Consider the following 19,982-nt stretch of genomic DNA (forward strand, 5'->3'; position numbering starts at 1 on the left):
CATAGACATATAAAGATATTTTATAGCTTTTTCATTATTTGTCTCAATATAATATCCATTTAGACAAATATCATTGAAACTTAATAAGTTTCTATTCAACTTCTTGGTAGAAGTATAATAGCTCTTCTAGAGTCTTCAAATATATTTGTAGTACTATAAATAATACTAACATTGATGTCTTGCATTATCAAACAACAGAAAAATTTATTACTCTTGAGAATTGTATAAGTTGTTGCACTATCAATAAGACACATATCTTTTGGTACTAGTGCAAACATTCATTTTTCATATAAACGTAAATATGAGATTTATTTTGTAACACTCTCATAATCAATAAGGTGATCAATGCTTCCATTTGCTTTAGCAAAGAAAATAATAATATCAAGATGAGTAACATCCATATATGGCCATAATCAGAATCACCATCTTCATAAGCAAAGTATGTTTCTATGTTTTTCTCATTATTTGTAAGATGCTTTGGTGTACAATAAGTACAACTCAAATGGCCTTTACCACCGTAATGATAATATATACTTTCATCTTTTTGTCAGCATTTTCACATTTTCCTTTTCCCTTTTTCACATTATTGTGCCACTTCTGGTGACAAAATGTGTCTTTGAAATTTTTTTTATAACCATGTCCATAATCAATATCACGATCACGATCATGAAAATATAAATCAAATGTTGCGGCATTCACTTCTGGGAATGGAGCAAAACCAATTTGGAATCGTTTCTTGATTTTCTATCAAAAGCTTATTGCTTTGTTCAGCTATACAAAGGCATGAAATAAATTCATAATATTTATTGCTGCATTCACTTCTGGGAATGGAGCAGATTAGGCGGATCTCATGATTTTTCATCAAAAGCTTTATTGCTTTGTTCAGCCAGCCATACATAGGCATGAAATAAATTCACAATATTTGTGAAATCTCAATCTCTTTTCACAATCTTTTTGTCATGTTGTTTATATGCTTTATTTCTTTATTTAATGATATCCGAATATCCATTGCATCTAAATATATTTCAACATTTAAATCCAATATAAGGAATTCTTCCTTCTAATATCAAGGGTCAGAAATCCAAATTTTATAATATTTCGTGTGTTTAGAACTAGCACATAAAATAATAATATTAATAATAATAATAATAATAATAATAATAACAATAATAATCACCGTCATAATAAAAATAAAAATAATAAGACGGAGATACAAATTGATAAAGTTAAACAATTCTTATCACAAGAGGAAGAATATAAGGTAAAATTATAACTTGAGGAAGGGTTAGAAAGAGCCTGGATTGAGACACGCAGAGCACTGTCATTATAGAGAAAAAGCTTCCACTAGTCCTCAATTGGTTGGAGCATGGTGCTGATAACGTGTTATGAAATAAAGCGAATAACAGAGAAAGAATAATAAATGATAGAGAAGAAAAGAAACAATAAAGGATAGAGAATAAGAGAATAGGGAGCAACTCATATGTGTCTTATTATTGATAGGAAGAGTCCTATTTATAGATACAACATGTATTCCATAAAGGAAACAAATCAACGTAGTCAATATAAATATTTACATAAAGAATAATGAATCATATGAGTATCAATTATATGAAAATCAATGGATAATCATTAATTCATAACAATTTTGTATTTAATAGTCTTTTATAAGTTAGTTTCTACGGAAAGCTTCTCACATCAACCCTAAAATTTGTGCAGGTTTCTCATAGTAACCCTAATCTTCTTTCTTCTGCTATCATCCCCATACCTTTTTTTTTCTTTTTTTTCTTCTTTTCCTTCTTGAGGTTTTGTTTTCATGGCGCAATTCTATAAAGGTAAATACTGTAAATACCCATTCATTATTTTTTTTCTAATCATTAAAATTGTGTATGTTTTCTCAAAGTAACTCTGACCCTAAGAGTTCCTCGAGATTGGTGGAATTAAAGTTGTTTCATATCGGAAAAGCGTTATCAGGATTCTAACTTGGTGAGTTTCTATTTATTCATGGAACAAGATGATTGTTTTATTTCATTTCAGATTTAGAAGCTGTTAACTAGTTTTTTTCTTTTTTTTTATTTGACAGATTTTTTCATATTTATATTCTATTACCTAATAAATCTTAAATTCTAAGTTTATGCTATAAATTTAAAATCTTATCTTCAAGTGACAGAATTTTTAATACTTTAATAAATATATATTTTTAATTTATTTTTTAGAAAAATCACAAAATTGTAAAAGGAATAAAAATATATATCTCTACTCATATATTGTTTATTCTTTACGTGTTTTAAATTTAGTATTTTTGTAGTGAAAGATAAAATAAAATGATTTTGGACTTGCCATGTGGAAATAAAACAGAAAAAGTTATAAAACTAAAAGCAATAATAATAATAATAATTACTATTATTATTAAAACTAAAAATAATAGTAAAACTAATAATAATAGTAATACTATTAATATTTAATACTAATAGTATTAATAATTATAAGAATATTAATAATAGTAATAATAACAGTAATATTATCAATAAAATAAAAATAGTAAATGTAATAATAAGAAGAATATTAATAATAGTAATAATAATACTATTATTAATAAAATAGTAATAATAATGATATTAATAATAATAATTTAAAATAAATATACTAAAACAATAATATACTAATAATAAAATAATAATAATAATAATAATAATATTATTATTAATAACAATAGTACTAATAATAACAATAATATTACTACGAATTATAAAAATAATAATATTGTTAATAATAATAAAATCTAATAATAATAAAAAGAATATCAATACTTATAATAATATAAAAACTAATAATAATAATAATTATTATTATTAGTAAGATTAACAATAGTAAAACTAATAATAATAGTAATACTATTAATATTAATACTGATAGTATTATTAATTAAAATAATATAATAATAGTAGTAGTTTTAATAATAATAAATATAATAACAATATTATTAATATTAATTATGTTTGTATTAAAATAATATTACTAATAATAATTATAATGATAAAAATAATAATACTAATAAATAATAATAATAATATTAGTAATAGTAATATTATCAATACTAATAATAGTAATAAAAATTATAAATGTAATAAATAATAATAATACTGCTGCTAATAAAATAATAGTATTAGTAAATATAATTCTAATAATAATAAAATTATAATAAAAATGATAAATATAATAAGGAGAATGCTAACCAGTGCCCTAAGGACACTAGTTAAGGAATAATAAATGTGTTTTAATATCATATTTTTACCTTGAAAACTGAAATAATTAAATACAATAATTAAAATAATATAAATGCATATAATAAATTTTATAAAGACAAAAGTATCCTTTTAAATGTGTAAACAATAACCTTCTATAAGATAAGATAATGAAGTATTAATTGGGTAACATTTACGTAAATTAGAAAAAACATTAATATTATTTCGGACAAGTTAACAAATGAGATGTGTGAAATGACGGAAAAATGTAAATATATATATAATAAATTATATCACATAATATAAATATATTAAATTGATAAAAATGAATTGTTTTTTTTAAATAAATAGATATGTACTTTTCATTTAATTTAATAAATTTTCAAAAAATGACTTAACATAATTTTAATTTATTGTATGTTTCAAATAGTTTTAGAAAAAAAAAAGAATAGTAAAAGGATAATTTAAAAAGAGTAGAAATAAAATAATTAATGAATAGATTAAAAGTTTGTGAACTAACAAACAACGGTGTAGTGCAGGTCAGTCACGCGTGGTCCAACATAAAGAGGAGAGGGTTAGAGGTTACTGTCTTTAAAAGCCCTAACTCATAAAAAAAAGAAAAATAATTTCTAACCTAATGAGAAAGAAACCTATCTATAGAGAAGAAAAAAGAGACACTCGTTTGCGGCGTGTGTTGCTTCTGCATAAGAAAGTATGTTGTTGATGATGCTTTTTTTTTCTGTATTTTTTTTCCTCCCTTCTTTTATCACCATATTCATTTGCCTCTTAGAACTTTCCAACACTGTCTATCATTTATTTTATTTTACCTTTCCTTCCAGCTGTGAAGAAAACTGCGAAGGAATGATTCACTTCATCTCAGCTTATTTTCACTGGAATATTAATAATAGTAAATGTAATAATACTTTTATTAATTTAAATAGTAATAAAAATATTAATTAAAATAGTAATAAAAATATTAATATTAGTAAATGTAATAGTACTAATAATTATAAGAATATTAATAATAGTAATAATAACAGTAATATTATCAATAAAATAAAAATAGTAAATGTAATAATAAGAAGTATGATAAAAATAAATATAATAATACTATTATTAATTAAAATAGTTATAATAATGATATTAATAATAATAATTTTAAAATAAATATACTAAAAAATAATATACTAATAATAAAATAATAATAATAATAATATTATTATTACTATTAATAACAATAAAAATAATACTAATAATAGCAATAATATTACTACTAATTATAAAAATAATAATATTGTTAATAATAATAACAAATACTAATAATAAAAATAATATCAATACTCATAATAATAATATAAAAACTAATAATAATAATAATAATAATAATAATAATAATAATAATTATTATTATTATTATTAGTAAGATTAACAATAGTAAAAATAATAATAATAGTAATACTATTAATATTAATACTGATAGTATTATTAATTAAAATAATATAATAATAATAGTTTTAATAATAATAATATATATAATAACAATATTATTAATATTAATTATGTTTGTATTAAAATAATATTACTAATAATAATTATAATGGTAAAATTAATAATACTAATAAATAATAATAATAATAATATTAGTAATAGTAATATTATCAATACTAATAATAATAATAAAAATTATAAATGTAATAAATAATAATAATACTGCTGCTAATAAAATAATAGTATTAGTAATTATAATTCTTATAATAATAAAATTATAATAAAAATGATAAATATAATAATAGAAATGTATGACATTTTTGAAAATAAGATAAGATAACGAGGTATTAATTGGGTAACATTTATGTAAATTAGAAAAAAACATTAATATTATTTTGGACAAGTCAACAAATGAGATGTGTGAAATGACGAAAAACTCAAGAAAAAGTTATTTAGGAGTTAATATATGAAAAATTACAGTACTTCTTTTATATATATATATATATATATATAAAATAAATTGTCATCACATAATATAAATATATTAAATTGATAAAAATGAATTGTTTTTTTTAAATATATAGATATGTACTTGGACCAAGGGATTAAGTATCAAAGTGTGAACCCGCTTTTGGTCAAGTGGCTAGCGCTGGGTGCTCATCTTTATATATGTACTTTTCATTTAATTTAATAAATTTTCAAAAAATGACTTAACAATAATTTTAATTTATTGTATGTTTCAAATAGTTTTAGGAAAAAAAAAAGAATATTAAAAGGATAATTTAAAAAGAGTAGAAATAAAATAATTAATGAATAGATTAAAAGTTTGTGAACTAACAAACAACGGTCCAACATAAAAAGGAGAGGGTTAGAGGTTACCCTCTTTAAAAGCCCTAACTCATAAGAGAAAAAAAAATTCTAACCTAAACCTAACTACGGAGAAGAAAAAAGAGACACTCGTTTGCGGCGTGTGTAGTCTTGGAGGTCTTATGAATATGTTTGGCTGTCTTGCTTCTGCATAAGAAAGTATGTTGTTAATGATGCTCTTCTTTTCTGTATTTTTTTCCTTCCTTCTGTTATTGTCATTTTCATTTGCCCTTAGAACTTTCCAACACTGTCTATCATTTATTTTATTTTACCTTTCCTTCCAGCTGTGAAGAAAACTGTGAAGGAGTGGAAGAAAACTGTGAAGGAATGATTCACTTCATCTCAGCTTATTTTCACTGGAATGAAATTCTATCACGCCTTTTGTTGGTTCAATGGACTTTCTGCAGAGGTATTTTTCTTTTTTCAACTCTTATTTCATCGTTACATTTTATAAAGACTCTTAATAGTTCTTTCAATCAGTCTGAATGCTTACTTGGTTTCATTATGCATACTTTTGGTGCCCTAGTACAGAAAAACCTCCTTGGTGATTTTTGTATGTTTCAACTATAGTTGGAAAGCGATGGAATTTTTGACACACTTGCAATGCAAGAAAAAACTTAAAATTTTTTAAAAACCATGACTGCTATTGTTTTTGTAAATGTGAAATGTTCCAAATGTCAGCTGAGATATCCATGGTACAAATTTAAAGAATGAGAGAGTATAAAATACAGTACTTGTATATATGTATATGTTTTCTTTAATGATGGTTTTCCTGTGATGAATACAGTGGTTTCTTATATCGTAATGTCAAGGAATATGGCTTCGTCCAAACATGTCGGGAATGCGGTGCAACTCTCAGAGTTTTGGGGAGTGTTTGGAAAGGTATGGTTTCGCCATGTTAACAACTTGTTATGTTTCTTTTTTCTTTTTCTTTTATTAATTGCAATTCATTGTTAATTGCAATTCATTATTGGATTTAATAGTTCACCGATTGAATAGCCATAATCGAACAAATTGCTTTAATGATACAGTGATGTTACCAAATTGGAACTAATTATTTCTATTAATATCATGCATGAGTGATATTGCAGTTGGTCATTTAATTGAATGTTATCAAATTTGAGATGATTTTGCAGTTTGGTCATTTAATTGAATGTTATCACCATGAGTGATATTCCCTTCTGATACATTAAAGTTATAATGACATGTCGCAACCATTCATCTTATATTCATACTATATATAGTTACTTTTGTTTTTTGCAGGTGAGTTTCTTTTGTTTTTTGTTTTATTTCTTTGTGTTTTCAGTTGTTATTGTATCTTGAGTTTATTCTGAAAGATGAGTGCTCCTTTTAGGAAGAAAAAAGGCGAATTACCTACTGGTCCACTGTTTCATACAGCTAAGGCAACTGGGTTTAAATTCGTGTCTGAAATGCTTGTTGTAAACACTTCTAAGTATAACGAGATGGGATCCATCATGGTGAGTGTTTTGCTTTCAAAGCAAGTTTACTCATGTTTTCTGATCGAAGAAGCTCCTATGAATGCAAATTCACGCTTTGTTAATGATGTCAGGAGCATGAACATGTTAGTAGTTCAAGTTTTGATGAAGTTCTAGCTTGCAAAGGTGCTTCACCCATGAAACCAATTGCGTCAGAGAAGGTACCATACCTTTTATTGGGTTAATTTGAATACGTTTCACTCATTGGTGCATCTAGTGAGAGGAGTTAATTTTTGCTGTACGACTATGCAGGAATAGTTGAAATTGTTTTACCTACATCTAATCTTGACATCCATGTTAACTGTATGGTATAGATTAACTTTTCATACCTGTGATGCATTAATATTTTAAATTGGACTATGTATTCAAATCTTGTTACTAGATTTTTATATGCGTACTGTACTTGTGCCTATGTATCTCATCTGGACTTTTGTGTTTAAAACTTCTATAGTGTGTGTGCCTATATATATATATATATATATATATATATATATATATATATATATTTACAATTATATTTTGTTTAATTCATAATGATGTATCCATTATTTTGTCTTTTTAGATAGTCATATTTACCTATATCATTGTGTATTATGTGATGTTTTCGTTGATCCTGTAAACACTCAGAGGAATTCTACCAAAATATCTAAGAAGACGGCGCGTGAAGAATTAAAGGAAATATCTAATGCAAAGAATGGTGATAGTGCTGGCAAAAAGAAGAGCTACAGAAGGCGTAAAATTTGCCAAGAAATTCCAAATGAGGAAAAAGGGAACGCAAATGATGACACCAGAGCTTGTAGCAAAGTCGCTGAAAAGGAAACAAAGGTAGATAGCAACCATGATTTTTGTCACAATAAAATATTGTTAGGAACTGAGGCTGAAGGAAAATCGTTGTCTGCGGTGCAGATATAAGGGTGATATATTTTGTGTAACATTAAATTATGCACTCCAGATATAATTGTGCATTTGTTACATATATACTTGTATGACTTTGGTTTGGTTTAGGTGTCCATCCTTGACTGCTAGCAACGGAAGTAATTCATGGTTGAAAGCGCCGAAAGATTTAATAGCTGAATCTGATCATATAATGAAGGATTTTTCTTTGGATTGGCTTGAAGAAGGTGCAAGTGGATATCACAACTTTGATTTGTCTAGGAAGCTCACTTTGCTGAATTTTCTTTGTGATGAAGCTTTAGGCACGGAGTAATAATATTGTGTTAAAGTGTGTTGCTAGCATATTTGTAGCTTGATTTATATTTTATTTGTTCTGAATATGTGGATATGATTAACATTGTGGAAAGTGTTTTGTAGGTATTGGTGAACATGCTTGACCATTTTTGATTGAGAGTTGAGAAAGTTCCCCGTTTTTTGTGTCCTTTGTATAAATGGAAGCATTATTGTGATATACAATCATGTAGTACGATTGTAAAGTTGATGATAATGCTAAAACTTGAAAAGAATATGAACTTGTATCTTGTTGTAGTGAATTATAAAGTTAGAAGTTTATTTTTTATAGAAACAAGAGAAACATAGGTTTTGATGTAATTACCATTCTCAGTGATCTTATTCTTCATTTAACTAGTTAGATATGGATTGAAATCAATTGCAAAGTGATACATTCTAAATATTCTTAAGTAATTACATCTTTTACCTTAATATTTATCAACTTTAGGTTTTCATTTAATACTACTGCTATATGATTTTTTCTTAACCATACAATCTATCATATTATATATATATATATATATATATATATATATATATATATATATATATATATTATATGTGTGTGGAATTAGTTGGGAAAATTGTTTATATTAAGTAGTTCTATTTATCAAAAGGGTTAAGTGTTTATAAGTTATTTACAAATTTTAAACGTGAGTTGGATTTCTATATTCAACATTTTATACCTATTCATATAGTCGGTTTATTTTCTTTCTTTTTATATAATTTTTAAGTTATTTTAAATAATTTTGTTATTTCATGGATGTAATTTTTTCAGATTTTTAGTTAATTTCTATATGTAGGGAGAGACATCCTTTAATCATTACTACTTTTATTAACTTTTTTAATTTAGTATTATAGTAACTTTCATATCTAATAGAGTTCTATATTATAATATCATAATAGAATATTTTTTTAACTATCATTATCTTACCAAGTGTTAATTCAATAGTGATTTCGTTATTTTAACGATTAAATTGTTCTATTTTTGTAATAATAAAGTGTACGTTGACTTTCCCCAGGAGATAAAAGTTCATGAATAAATTATATTTAATACTTTTTTAGCATCTTCAATTTATATCAGTCAAAATAATGAACTTAGAACTTGAGTTTTGTAAAATATCTGTCACATTAAATTTTGAGATTTTAGATTTTAATTAACAACGTAAGTTATAAGAACAAAATAATTACCTTCTAAACTAAAAAAAATTAATGTATTAAAAATTATAAAGTAAGTTTTATGACTTGTGTTTTGAAGCATAATTGCAAGAATTTTAAAAAAATAATATGATATAGTAAAATAATACCGCATAGCATAATATGATTTTATAATATGTTTAAAAACTATACATTTTTTTTGTATTTTCCTTAAAATCATTATATTGTTTCTGTTCTTTGTTTATACTAATTCACTTTTTTAATTCTTAAATACATTACTCTTCATTTCTAGTAAGAGAGATGGCTATAGCTGAAAGAAAATGTTAATGTAATTTGAAAAAAATTTAAGAAAATATTATTGTTAATTTATCCCCCTTAAGAGATGGCTATATAAGGAGACATATCAATAGGCTTATGTTTGTAATAGTTTTATGATCATTTATAACAATATAAGAAAAGAAACTATCACTGAAAATATGAAAATATCCTTTCTTGTCTGGCTGACACGTGTTAAATTTGATGGTTTTATTATTTTTCCTTTTTTTCTCAGAAACTTCCACTTTTCTCCCCGTCCTCTGTGTTGTTTTCTTCTGTTTATTGGGTTTGATTGTCAAATTCATTTTCCCGCTTAATATGTGTGACATTTGATTGGTTGATTGATTGATGTTTGAGTAATTGGCAGAGGCAGAAGAGTGTTGAGTCTTCTAAAAATTAGAATTTATTTCAGTAGCTCATTCCTTTGATTTTGTTTCGTGGCTTTGATGTTCCGGTCCTCTGTAGAAACCAAGTAATTTTTTACATTTTTCCTTCAATCTTTGTTTTATGATTAGCATTTTTTCTACTTTTTTCGTTAATTTTTGTTTCATTTGCTCATTCCTTCGTTTTTTTGGTTTTGATGTTCCGCTCCTCTGTAGAAATCAGGTATTTTTCTACTTTTTTCCTTCGATCTTTGTTTCATGATCAAGTTTTTTTCTACTTTTTTCGTTAAACTTTTGTTTCAGTAGCTCATTCCTTCGTTTTTGTTTTCTAGCTTTGATGTTCCGATCGTATGTAGAAATCAATTTTCTACTTTTTTCGTTCAATCTTTGTTTCATGATCAAGTTATTTTCTTCTTTTTTTGTTAAATTTTTGTTTCATCACTCTTTGGTGTTGTGATCTTTGGTATGCTAAATTTCATTCGTTTTGATTTTTGATCTCTTTCATCTGTGTATTATACAACAGCCTGACGTTTTCTTCTACCTATTTCATTTTCTTCTCTTTGTAAACATCATGTATTATCTACCCTTCTCCCTCCCGCCTTATTTTGGATGCTCTGTTTTTTTTTTTTTTATTTCCTTCATTACACACGAAGTCCTTTTTTTGTCCTTTTTCATTTTTTACATGTTTGAGAATGGGTCCTTGATTTCACCTTTTTTTTTAACTTTAAATTTCTAACTCCAGGATATCTTTGTATTTTAGGTTTTGGTTTTGGTGTTTATGGAAGTTAAATGTTTTTATTCTTAGTGGATCGTGCTATTCTTATTGTTCAGGGTTATTTATTTTATTTGTTTGTTTTGCATCTCTTCTGCCTATATGTTTTTTAAAAGTTATCTAATGACTATAGTGTTTTGATAAATGGTTTATAGATGGCCAGAAAATTTGATTTTATTAGTGGGATTGATGGTCAGAGAGAAACTCTTAAGCTTGCTTTTAGGGTAACTGATTTGTGGTCCGTAAAGAATCGTTGTTTTAATATGCATATTGAGATGATATAGATGGATGAAAAGGTAAGTTGTTGTTGTTTATGGTTAAAATAATATAATTCGTTGAGTTTAATTTTTACTAACCTTATTTGATTATTGTATTAAGCATGATATTATTCAGGGCTTGGTTAAAAAGGAAGAATTTTCTTTGTGGGAACAGAAGTTGGTTGAGGGAAAAAGTTATATTATGAACAACTTCAAAATTTTAACTAATCAAGGACAGTACCGTGTATGTGATCATTCGTTTAAGTTGTTATTCTACGACCATCAAAGAACACTTACTTCCTACTATTCCAATGAAAGTATTTAAGTTTAAGTTTATTAAAGATATTGCTGATGGGAATTTTGTTGCTGATTTGTTGTTGGTAAGTCTGTAAAATTATATTTTGACTAACTAATGTTCTTCTTTTTACGTTTTTACATTTTTTTGCTTGGTATATGTGATTAAATAACTTTCAATTTTCAATTAGATGTCATTAGTGTTGTTGACAATGTTAGGACAAAGTCTCATTCCAAAAATGTTATGTTTGATCTTAATGATCTGAGGTAGTTACTTATTTTTTTAACCATGTGCTCTCATTGCTGTAATCAATATGTCAAATTTTGACCACAACTTTATGTATGTAGCTTTGTAGTTGTTAGTTATATGTTGTGGGATTCTTACTGCTGCAAATTTCTTAGTACTTGGAAGGGAAATGACCCATCTAAAGATCTGTTGTGTTAACGTTGCAAGTACTGTGAAGTTTAATTTAGGAAATGATGGATGGAGTTTTCTGGCATGTAATAGTTGCAGGAAGAAAATCGATGAAATTGGACCTTTTAAGTGCACTTATTGTTGTTGGGCCTTAAAAGAAGCCCAAACGCAAATGCTCACTATTGGGAAAAGCTTTTTCCCTCACTCTAGACCACACACGTGCACGTCAGTCCACCTAACTCACCTTTCTTCTTCTTGAACCTTTCTCCGCTTCTTCTCTGCTCCACCACCGTCAAGCTAATGACTTGGCTTCTCTTTGTCTCCCTTTGACAGCCACGTTCCTTTGTTTCTCACTCACTCACTAAATCCTTTTCTTGTTTGCAGGACACGCACCAGCTTTCATGGAGGAAGAAAGAAAAAAATAGCAAGGGAAATATATGTTTTTTGCAGAGAGAAGGTAATCTACTTTTTATTGAATATGCGTATGTATATCTAAAATAGATGAAACTGAAGCAAGTATTTATATGCTGTTACCTTGTTTTGTTTGTAACAAAAACAAAAAAACCGAAACTGAAACTAATTTTTGGTTACAACTGTCAACAATTGTGACTTTACTAATGATAAACCTGGACTTAGGTAAGTAGATGTCAGTTATCATAAATGTCTCAATACTTATGTTTTTCCATACTTTTATCATATCAGTGAAATTATTCAAGGAACTTACATACGAATAATGCAGATATAAGTTGGAAGTGCAAGTAATGGATGAATCTGGATTCGGGAATTTTGTGTTGTGGGATCAAGACTACACTGATCTTATTGGAATATCAGCTGTGGATTTAAGAAAGAAAATGATAAATGTACAACTATTGTGTTTTTTTTTTGTTACACAATTCTAACTTATCATATGTACTGAAATTAACTACTACAGTTTAATTATTTAATCTATTAGAAAGGTGAGGATCATCTTAAATGTTTCTCGGAAGATCTAGATGTTTTGCTAGGATGTATCCTTGCTTTTAGGGTGAGATGTCAACCCAAAACTAAAAAACTAAATGTGCATCTGTAATCAAGGTTTCAAGTGACCTAGAAATTTTTGGAAGCATTAAAAGTTAGATTGACCAAAAAACCGTAAGATTTCCGTGTTTAAGTTTATTTATGTCTGCTATTGTTATTTTAAATCATTCAGTTCAAATTCTTTGTTTTTATAGATTGAAAAAGCAGATGAGATGTCTAGGTCTAACATGACAACAAAGTTTCAAAGTTGTGTGGTCAGTTCATATAATATGGTTTTTATCATACAAATTTTCTATTGTACTTGTCTGTAAGCAAATTTAACATAGTCTTTCATTATTTTTTACAGATGTCCATGAGTGCGAGATGTCCATGAGTGCGACAACTAACCATGATCCTGAAGTTGATAAAAATCCTATTCCTTCAAAACTATTATCACTAGATTCTAACCTTGAGTTTGAAAGATTTGAAGATATTCCATCAAGGCAAATGTTGACCACCAAAATAACAAAGACAAGGAAGAAATTTATTAAGAAAGCGAAGACTTAAGATCAAGGAAATTATGCTTGTCTGACTTTTAACAATTATAACCTTATGTCGATATTATCCCATGTTTTTGAAGTCAAAACAAATCTCTTTTGGTATATGTATATTTGAAGTTATAAGTCAAGATTTGTGTAACCGTTTTGATGGTCAAATGTAAATGGAAAGTACCGATGACCGTAGAACATTTATAACTCAGCTTTATTTGATATGGTTATTAATTTATATATAGACCTGAAAGCTATGACAGTTTATTAGAAAAAATCTCTGTTTGTGACATCAAATTTCATATTAATATATAATTCAAAGTAAACATTAATACATATGTTTAAAATCTTTGCTGATTACATGCGACTTACTTACTCTTTTCATAATGCTTTTATTTAAATAAACAAAACTGAACTTGTCTTAATTATGATATTACTTATTCGTCATTCTCATTTTAAAATAACCTTTTTCTGACTGACTTTAAAAGAAATAAAACATTCTACACAATGATTTTGTAACAACACAATAACAATAGCATATTTTTTATATTCAATATGTATTTAAAAAAACACAATTAAATCCTACTATTATATAATAATATGTATTACACATTTGGTACACCAAAAAAATTATGTTATATCTATTAATTAACTTTAAATGTAACTTTATTTAAAACATACATTTATCAACCATTTTATGGCTGTTTTATCATACTTAAAATAATATTTGTGTTAATCAGTCAATATAAATTTAATTTAAGAAATACATTTACTTACCATTACTAACGTCTTTTCTAATTTGTAATTTATAATTTAATTTTAATGAATACCAATAATGATGTAAGTCAGATTTTATTATCATCACCCAATAACTTTTTAGATTGGCACCATTTTTTATTTGTATATATATTAGACCAAACACTAATGTAATTAGGCTACAAGCAATATTTATCAGGAACTGAAAAGCAAAACCAAATTCTTTTTCAAACAGATTTATGTTCTCTACGAAAAAAAAGCATGTTAAGTGGTACAAGGTTCTGTTTTTACACAATATTCAGGTTCAACTTTAACTCTACAATTTACTTTTTTATTGTTTTTCTGGGATTATTGCATTGAATCTTCGATTGTCCACATTAGGTGTTAATTTTGTGGTTTCTTCAATTTGTTTACCTATGAAAGTTTTCATATTTAACAACTTTATAAAGGAATCAACTTTATTTTCTTAAGCGCAGCACCCATCGGCATTAGATTATGAACAAGTTATATTGTTTTTAGATAAGTTACTTAAGCTGTAAGAAATGTTTAACAATATTAATAATTTGTGTATTCAGCTATAAACTTTGGCTGTTTTCAAAGATGGAGGACGAGAACTTGGAACCAAATACAATTTCACAAGATGCACAGAAGAAAAGGAAATTGGTACTAAAAGAAAAGGGACTGAGTATTGTTAATGGTGTCCAATATACAAAGCATCATAAGGAGCATGAACATCAGACAAGAAATTCTACACCTCTTTCTGATTTATCGTTAAAATTCATTAATGAAAATAGTTCAAGTGTTTTACAAGGATTTTCTAATAGTAAAACCACTGGTAGAGGATTTTGTTAGTTTTGAAATAGTGATTTTAGTCAAGAAGGGGGGCTTGAATTGGCTATATAAAACTTTTTTGAAAGCTTAAACTTCTTTTCAATTGAATCTAATGGATTGTAAAGTTTGGATGTAAATGCAGCAAACCAGTACACTTTCAGTTGATTAAAATATAAATCAATAGACTAAGTTATTCTTGAAGCAATGAAACAGTCGATTAAAAAGACAAATCAGTCGGCTAAAATACTGAAGATTTATGCAGAATGCAGAATTCGCAAATTCAACTCAAACAACAATCTTTTACATACAAGACTTGTTCCAAACAATATTTATAACAAGTATAAAGCCTCAGATTACACAAGAACGCATTAAATCACACAAATGATCAAATTGCTTGATTTTCTTGAGTTTTCAAAGAGTTTCAAAGAGAGTGAGACGAGGGAAAGAGAAATGCATAACTGTTTTTGTACTGGTTCCCTTAATCACAAAGCTACATCCACTTTACCAGGATAACCTGAGTTTGGTTTCCACTACATTCAAAAGTTTTACAAATCACACACCAAGATTACATTTTTGAACACCAAATCTCACAAAATTTTTAACACACATAAAAATCTAGACACACATCCTACAAGAATCACACTTACAGTCCTGAAATCACATCAGTCAAACCAACCAGAGGCATAAGAACATCCAAACCTGATGGGGGTTGTCCCTAGCCAACCATACATGTGTTCTTCAAGCTACTCACAAGCCAAAATGCCTCCAAGATCAACCATGATCAACCAAGATCTTCAAAACACTAGTTGTAGCTGTGTATTGCAGAGAGAGAGCTTTCCAGAGATGAATGACAAATTTTCGTGCTTAAAAACTCAAATTCGCACCTTTGCTCGCGAAAACACAACTTATATAGTCTGGTTTAAGTGAAAACAGTCGATTGAATTTTCTGTATAGTCAGCTTATTTCACTTGACTTAAGTGAAATCAATCGATTGAAAAATAATTCAATTGACTAAATGCATTCATACCAGAAACTATATACAACAAGCCTTTTAACCTGTTAAAACCCATTTTAACATATTAAAAGAGACACACTAAGGCACACAAGACATCTAACCTATGTCATATAGCCTACCAACATTGTATAACACTAAATCATTACATTTAACATGTTATTTTCAGATTTAACATAGTAAAACATGATCTTCAAATGAATCTTCATCAATCTTCATCAAACACCTATGATCTTCATGCACATGGCTTTATCAATTCTTTGCTTCAAGCTTGCTTGTGTCTACAATCTCCCCCTGAATTGATGAAGCCAACACCCTCGAGTTGAATTAATGAGCTAAGATCCATAGAGAAACTTGAAAAAGCTTTTTCATACAAGATACCAATATTCTAAATATACAACCTAGCAAAAGCATACAAGCATACATACATATCACATATGCATATGCTCCCCCTATCACTAATAATATAATTTAACTTCAAATTTTAGATTAAGTTTGCAGTATTATAAGATTCCAGCTTATTTATTCCAGGTTTTCCAAATCTAACACACTTTTGCTCATTTTAACTCATTTTTCTCCCCCTTTGGATTCATCAAATGAAAGTAAATGCATAAATCATTTTGGAAAGATGAAAATTTTCATTAAAATAGTAACATAGGGGTATATCAGGGCAGCTGATACGAATACAAGCACACAAGAATAGAAACAGAAATAACATATACATCATGAAGTTGAAACTAATATAATCAGTCGACTGAAATGAGAAAATAGAAAATTAAAATACTGGGACAGACAAACAGGCACACAAAATGCAACATAAAAATGCAATGCATGACCTATGAGCCATCCCCTTGACTCATTCCTAGGGTTGTCCCTATTGTAGATGATGGAGGCGTGGTTCAGGATGGTCACAAAGATTTCAGAGCAATTGATGGAATCATGTCCAAGACCTTAAAAGAGATCTCGGATTAGCTTCAGATTTTAGAACATGAACTCTCTTATAATTCTTGTAATCTTTTTGTTTGGGCTTTACCGGAACTTTAGTTATGTTGGGCCTTTTTGGTGTTTCGGCCCATAGTATATAAACCATTGTGAGACACATTTGTATTCAGATTTGAGTTTTATGAAACAGTGAGTTTTCTCTCAAGTCTCGAGGTTCTCCTCAGAACCACCGGTCCTTATCTTTGAATCTCCGATTCAAAGTGGCGGATCTTCCTCACTTATCTTGGAATCTCCTCCAAGTGGCGTGATTTCCTTTCGTTCCGCAAAAACCCCCAATCGACGTCCTCCATTTTCCCCCTTTTCATTTTAGGGTTCATACCCATTTTCGTTCTAGATGAATTCCTCCCCAAATCCGAGACGATCCTTCATCAGTAGACATTGGAGAGGAGGTCATAAACATTATGGAGTTGATCATCCAAGTCTTGGAACCTAGTTGTGCAGTATGCATGATGTGCATTTTGTGCCATGTTGAGGTCTTGAAGCTGGTTGAGAACCATTCTCTCAAATTGGGAGTATGCAAGTCTAGTATTCTCAAGAGGGTTATAAATTTCAATTGCCATGGGCAATGGTTCATCTTCCCCTTGATTTCCTCCACTAGTTCCCGCTTCATGTCATTTGCTCCAACTTCAATATTTGCACCTTGATCTCCTTCAACCAGCCAAGTGTTGCCTATCTTGGTGAATCCCATCTTGTGCATATTCAGTGTAGAAACATGATTTAGAAGTCCAGTAGACTCCTCAAGCTCTCTTTCCACATCCACACCAAAATGCTCAATGAACTTGGAGATGAGCACCACATGTGGAAGCTTGAAATTTGTGAGCCTCTTTGCCTTCATCATATGGTCACGAATTGTGTATGTCTAGTCCACCATCACACCATTTTGAATGCAGTACATTACCACAAGATCATCTTCATTCAAAGTTGCATGATTGCTCCCCCTAGGCATGATGATCTTGGTCACTACCATGGCTAGCAACCTTTCCTCCACATGAAGCCTTCCCACATGAAAATTTCTAGTTTGCTCACCTTGATTTCGGACACATTGGTTGAAGTATTGCACGCCTATTTGCCTTAGGCCAGCCACATCCTTCCATGTTTGCCTAGTAATCTTCATCTCCACACCTTTGACACTTGTTTTGAGAATGCCATTGCTGAACTTGAGGTTGGCATAGAACACCTTCACCAAATCTAGATACACTTTGCATGAAAGCTCAAGGAAAGTCTTCAATTTTTGAGCTTTGAGATGTTACTAAAGGTTGCCAAAGTTTTCTTCCCTTAGCTACGACATACGAATCACCTTAGAAAGAATGATTTGCTTCCTATTGATCTCAATCAAGAAGGTTTGAATTTTGTCTTCATGACCTTCAAACCATACCTCAAGCCTTCCTTGATTCATGACATTTGGAGAGGATGGAGTAGGTGGGGTAGAGCTTTCATCATCTGAAGGGGTTGTTCATGATCTTCTAGGCATGGTAAAATGTAGGTTTGGCTCTTACTAGCAAATGAGAATTCCAATGCATGATGCTTATTCAAGTATTTATAGAATCACCTTGTAGATTTTTAAAATCAGTCAATTAAATTGTGCAAATATTCTGTTTTCAATGCAGTACAAGAAATGACAACAATTAAATGTGAGGGAATATGTATCAGAGATGTAGTGATGTGTTTCCCATGCGTTTTATGAACAATCCACTCACAAACAGATCACATCTAATGCATGCTCATTGGAAATCATGTAATTAAAGCACTTTATGGTCAATGCAATCTGAAAAGTTGATTTTAGCTGATGTAATAACTATTACATGCTACTACTATAGTCCAAAAACAATTATGTGATGCATACTTTGACTGGGTCACTCAATTAAAATCAATTCAAGCATATTCACATCACCACAAGTGATTTTAACACATAAAAATATAGAGTTAGTCGACTAAAACTATACCAGAAAACTGATTTTTGGTGCAGTGGCAGTTTTAAGTGAAATCTATGTGTTAAATTTGCAGTTTTAGCTGACTAAAAATATCAGATTACACAAAATTCACATTAGACCAATTTAAATCAAATATATATGATGTTTTGTGAGATTTAACAAATTGAAACAGTCCAGAATACAAATTATGCAGATTTTGACAATTTAAGTGAAATCTATGTGTTAAATTTTCCTATTTAGCTGACTGAAATTCTAGCAGTTTTCAAATTATGCAGATTTTTATCATTTTAAATGCAGCACACACATGATCTAATAAGATTAACAAGCCAAATAGATATCAACATATATACTTTATGTCAAGAATACCTAATTCAGTTATAAGCTTATTAAATCTATCACGTGCAAGTGGTTTAGTGAATAAATCCGCCAATTGATTTTCAGTTTTCACAAACATGATTTCAATATCACCTTTTTGAATATGATCTCTTATGAAATGATGCCTGATTTCAATGTTAGTTTTAGAATGCTGGATTGGATTCTTAGTTAGGTTGATTGCATTTGTATTATTATAATAAAGAGGTACCTTCTCTAGCTTTACACCATAGTCCATAAGTTTATGCTTCAACCATATGCTTTGAGCACATGCATGTCCAACTGCTATGTACTCAGCCTCAGCTGTAGAGAGTGCTACACATGCTTGCTTCTTACTATTCCATGAAATTAGGCTTGATCCAAGTAGATGGCATGTACCAATTGTGCTTTCCTATCCAATTTGCATCTTGCATAGTCAGAATCTGAAAAACCACTAAGAACAATGTTAGATTCATTAGGATACCATAATCCAACATTAGTTGTTCCTTTCAGATACTTGAGAATTCTTGTTGCAGCTTTGAAGTGCGATTCCTTTGGATTGGATGGAAACCTTGCACACAAGCAAACACCAAATTGTATATCCAACCTACTGACACTTAGATATAGCAAGGAACCAATTAACC

The 19,982-nt window shown here is 28.5% G+C and overlaps 1 protein-coding gene across 4 annotated transcripts; it reads left to right on the forward strand.

Moving 5' to 3' along the window:
• The first annotated feature begins 3,859 nt into the window (after positions 1–3,859).
• On the forward strand, positions 3,860–8,730 carry LOC114181573. Of its 4 annotated transcripts, none has more exons than XR_003603853.1 (7): positions 5,629–5,756; positions 5,882–6,006; positions 6,385–6,479; positions 7,168–7,254; positions 7,721–7,918; positions 8,099–8,315; positions 8,405–8,730. XR_003603853.1 is itself a non-coding variant. In XM_028068065.1 (7 exons), exons 3-7 carry the CDS (start codon positions 6,430–6,432, stop codon positions 8,117–8,119), a joined length of 480 nt encoding a protein of 159 aa, XP_027923866.1. In that variant the 5' UTR covers positions 5,629–5,756; positions 5,882–6,006; positions 6,385–6,429; the 3' UTR covers positions 8,120–8,460. The 4 variants fall into 4 exon arrangements, 3 of the variants coding, with proteins under 3 accessions (XP_027923865.1, XP_027923866.1, XP_027923864.1); XM_028068065.1 differs by adding an exon at positions 6,952–7,075 and having other exon boundaries at positions 8,099–8,460; XM_028068064.1 differs by lacking the exon at positions 5,629–5,756 and adding an exon at positions 3,860–3,954 and having other exon boundaries at positions 8,099–8,460.
• Positions 8,731–19,982: the final 11,252 nt, after the last annotated feature.

This window comes from Vigna unguiculata, chromosome 4 (assembly GCF_004118075.2).
Source record: "Vigna unguiculata cultivar IT97K-499-35 chromosome 4, ASM411807v1, whole genome shotgun sequence".
In the NCBI taxonomy this organism is placed as follows: domain Eukaryota; kingdom Viridiplantae; phylum Streptophyta; class Magnoliopsida; order Fabales; family Fabaceae; genus Vigna; species Vigna unguiculata.

Excerpts from the sequence above, each read along its gene's own strand:
- LOC114181573 (XM_028068064.1), top strand. The coding sequence starts at position 5,925 with ATGATTCACTTCATCTCAGCTTATTTTCACTGGAATGAAATTCTATCA. Across the intron at positions 6,007-6,384 it reads TCAATGGACTTTCTGCAGAG|TGGTTTCTTATATCGTAATG; the intron begins GTATTTTTCTTT and ends TGATGAATACAG. Across the intron at positions 6,480-7,167 it reads TTTGGGGAGTGTTTGGAAAG|GAGCATGAACATGTTAGTAG; the intron begins GTATGGTTTCGC and ends TAATGATGTCAG.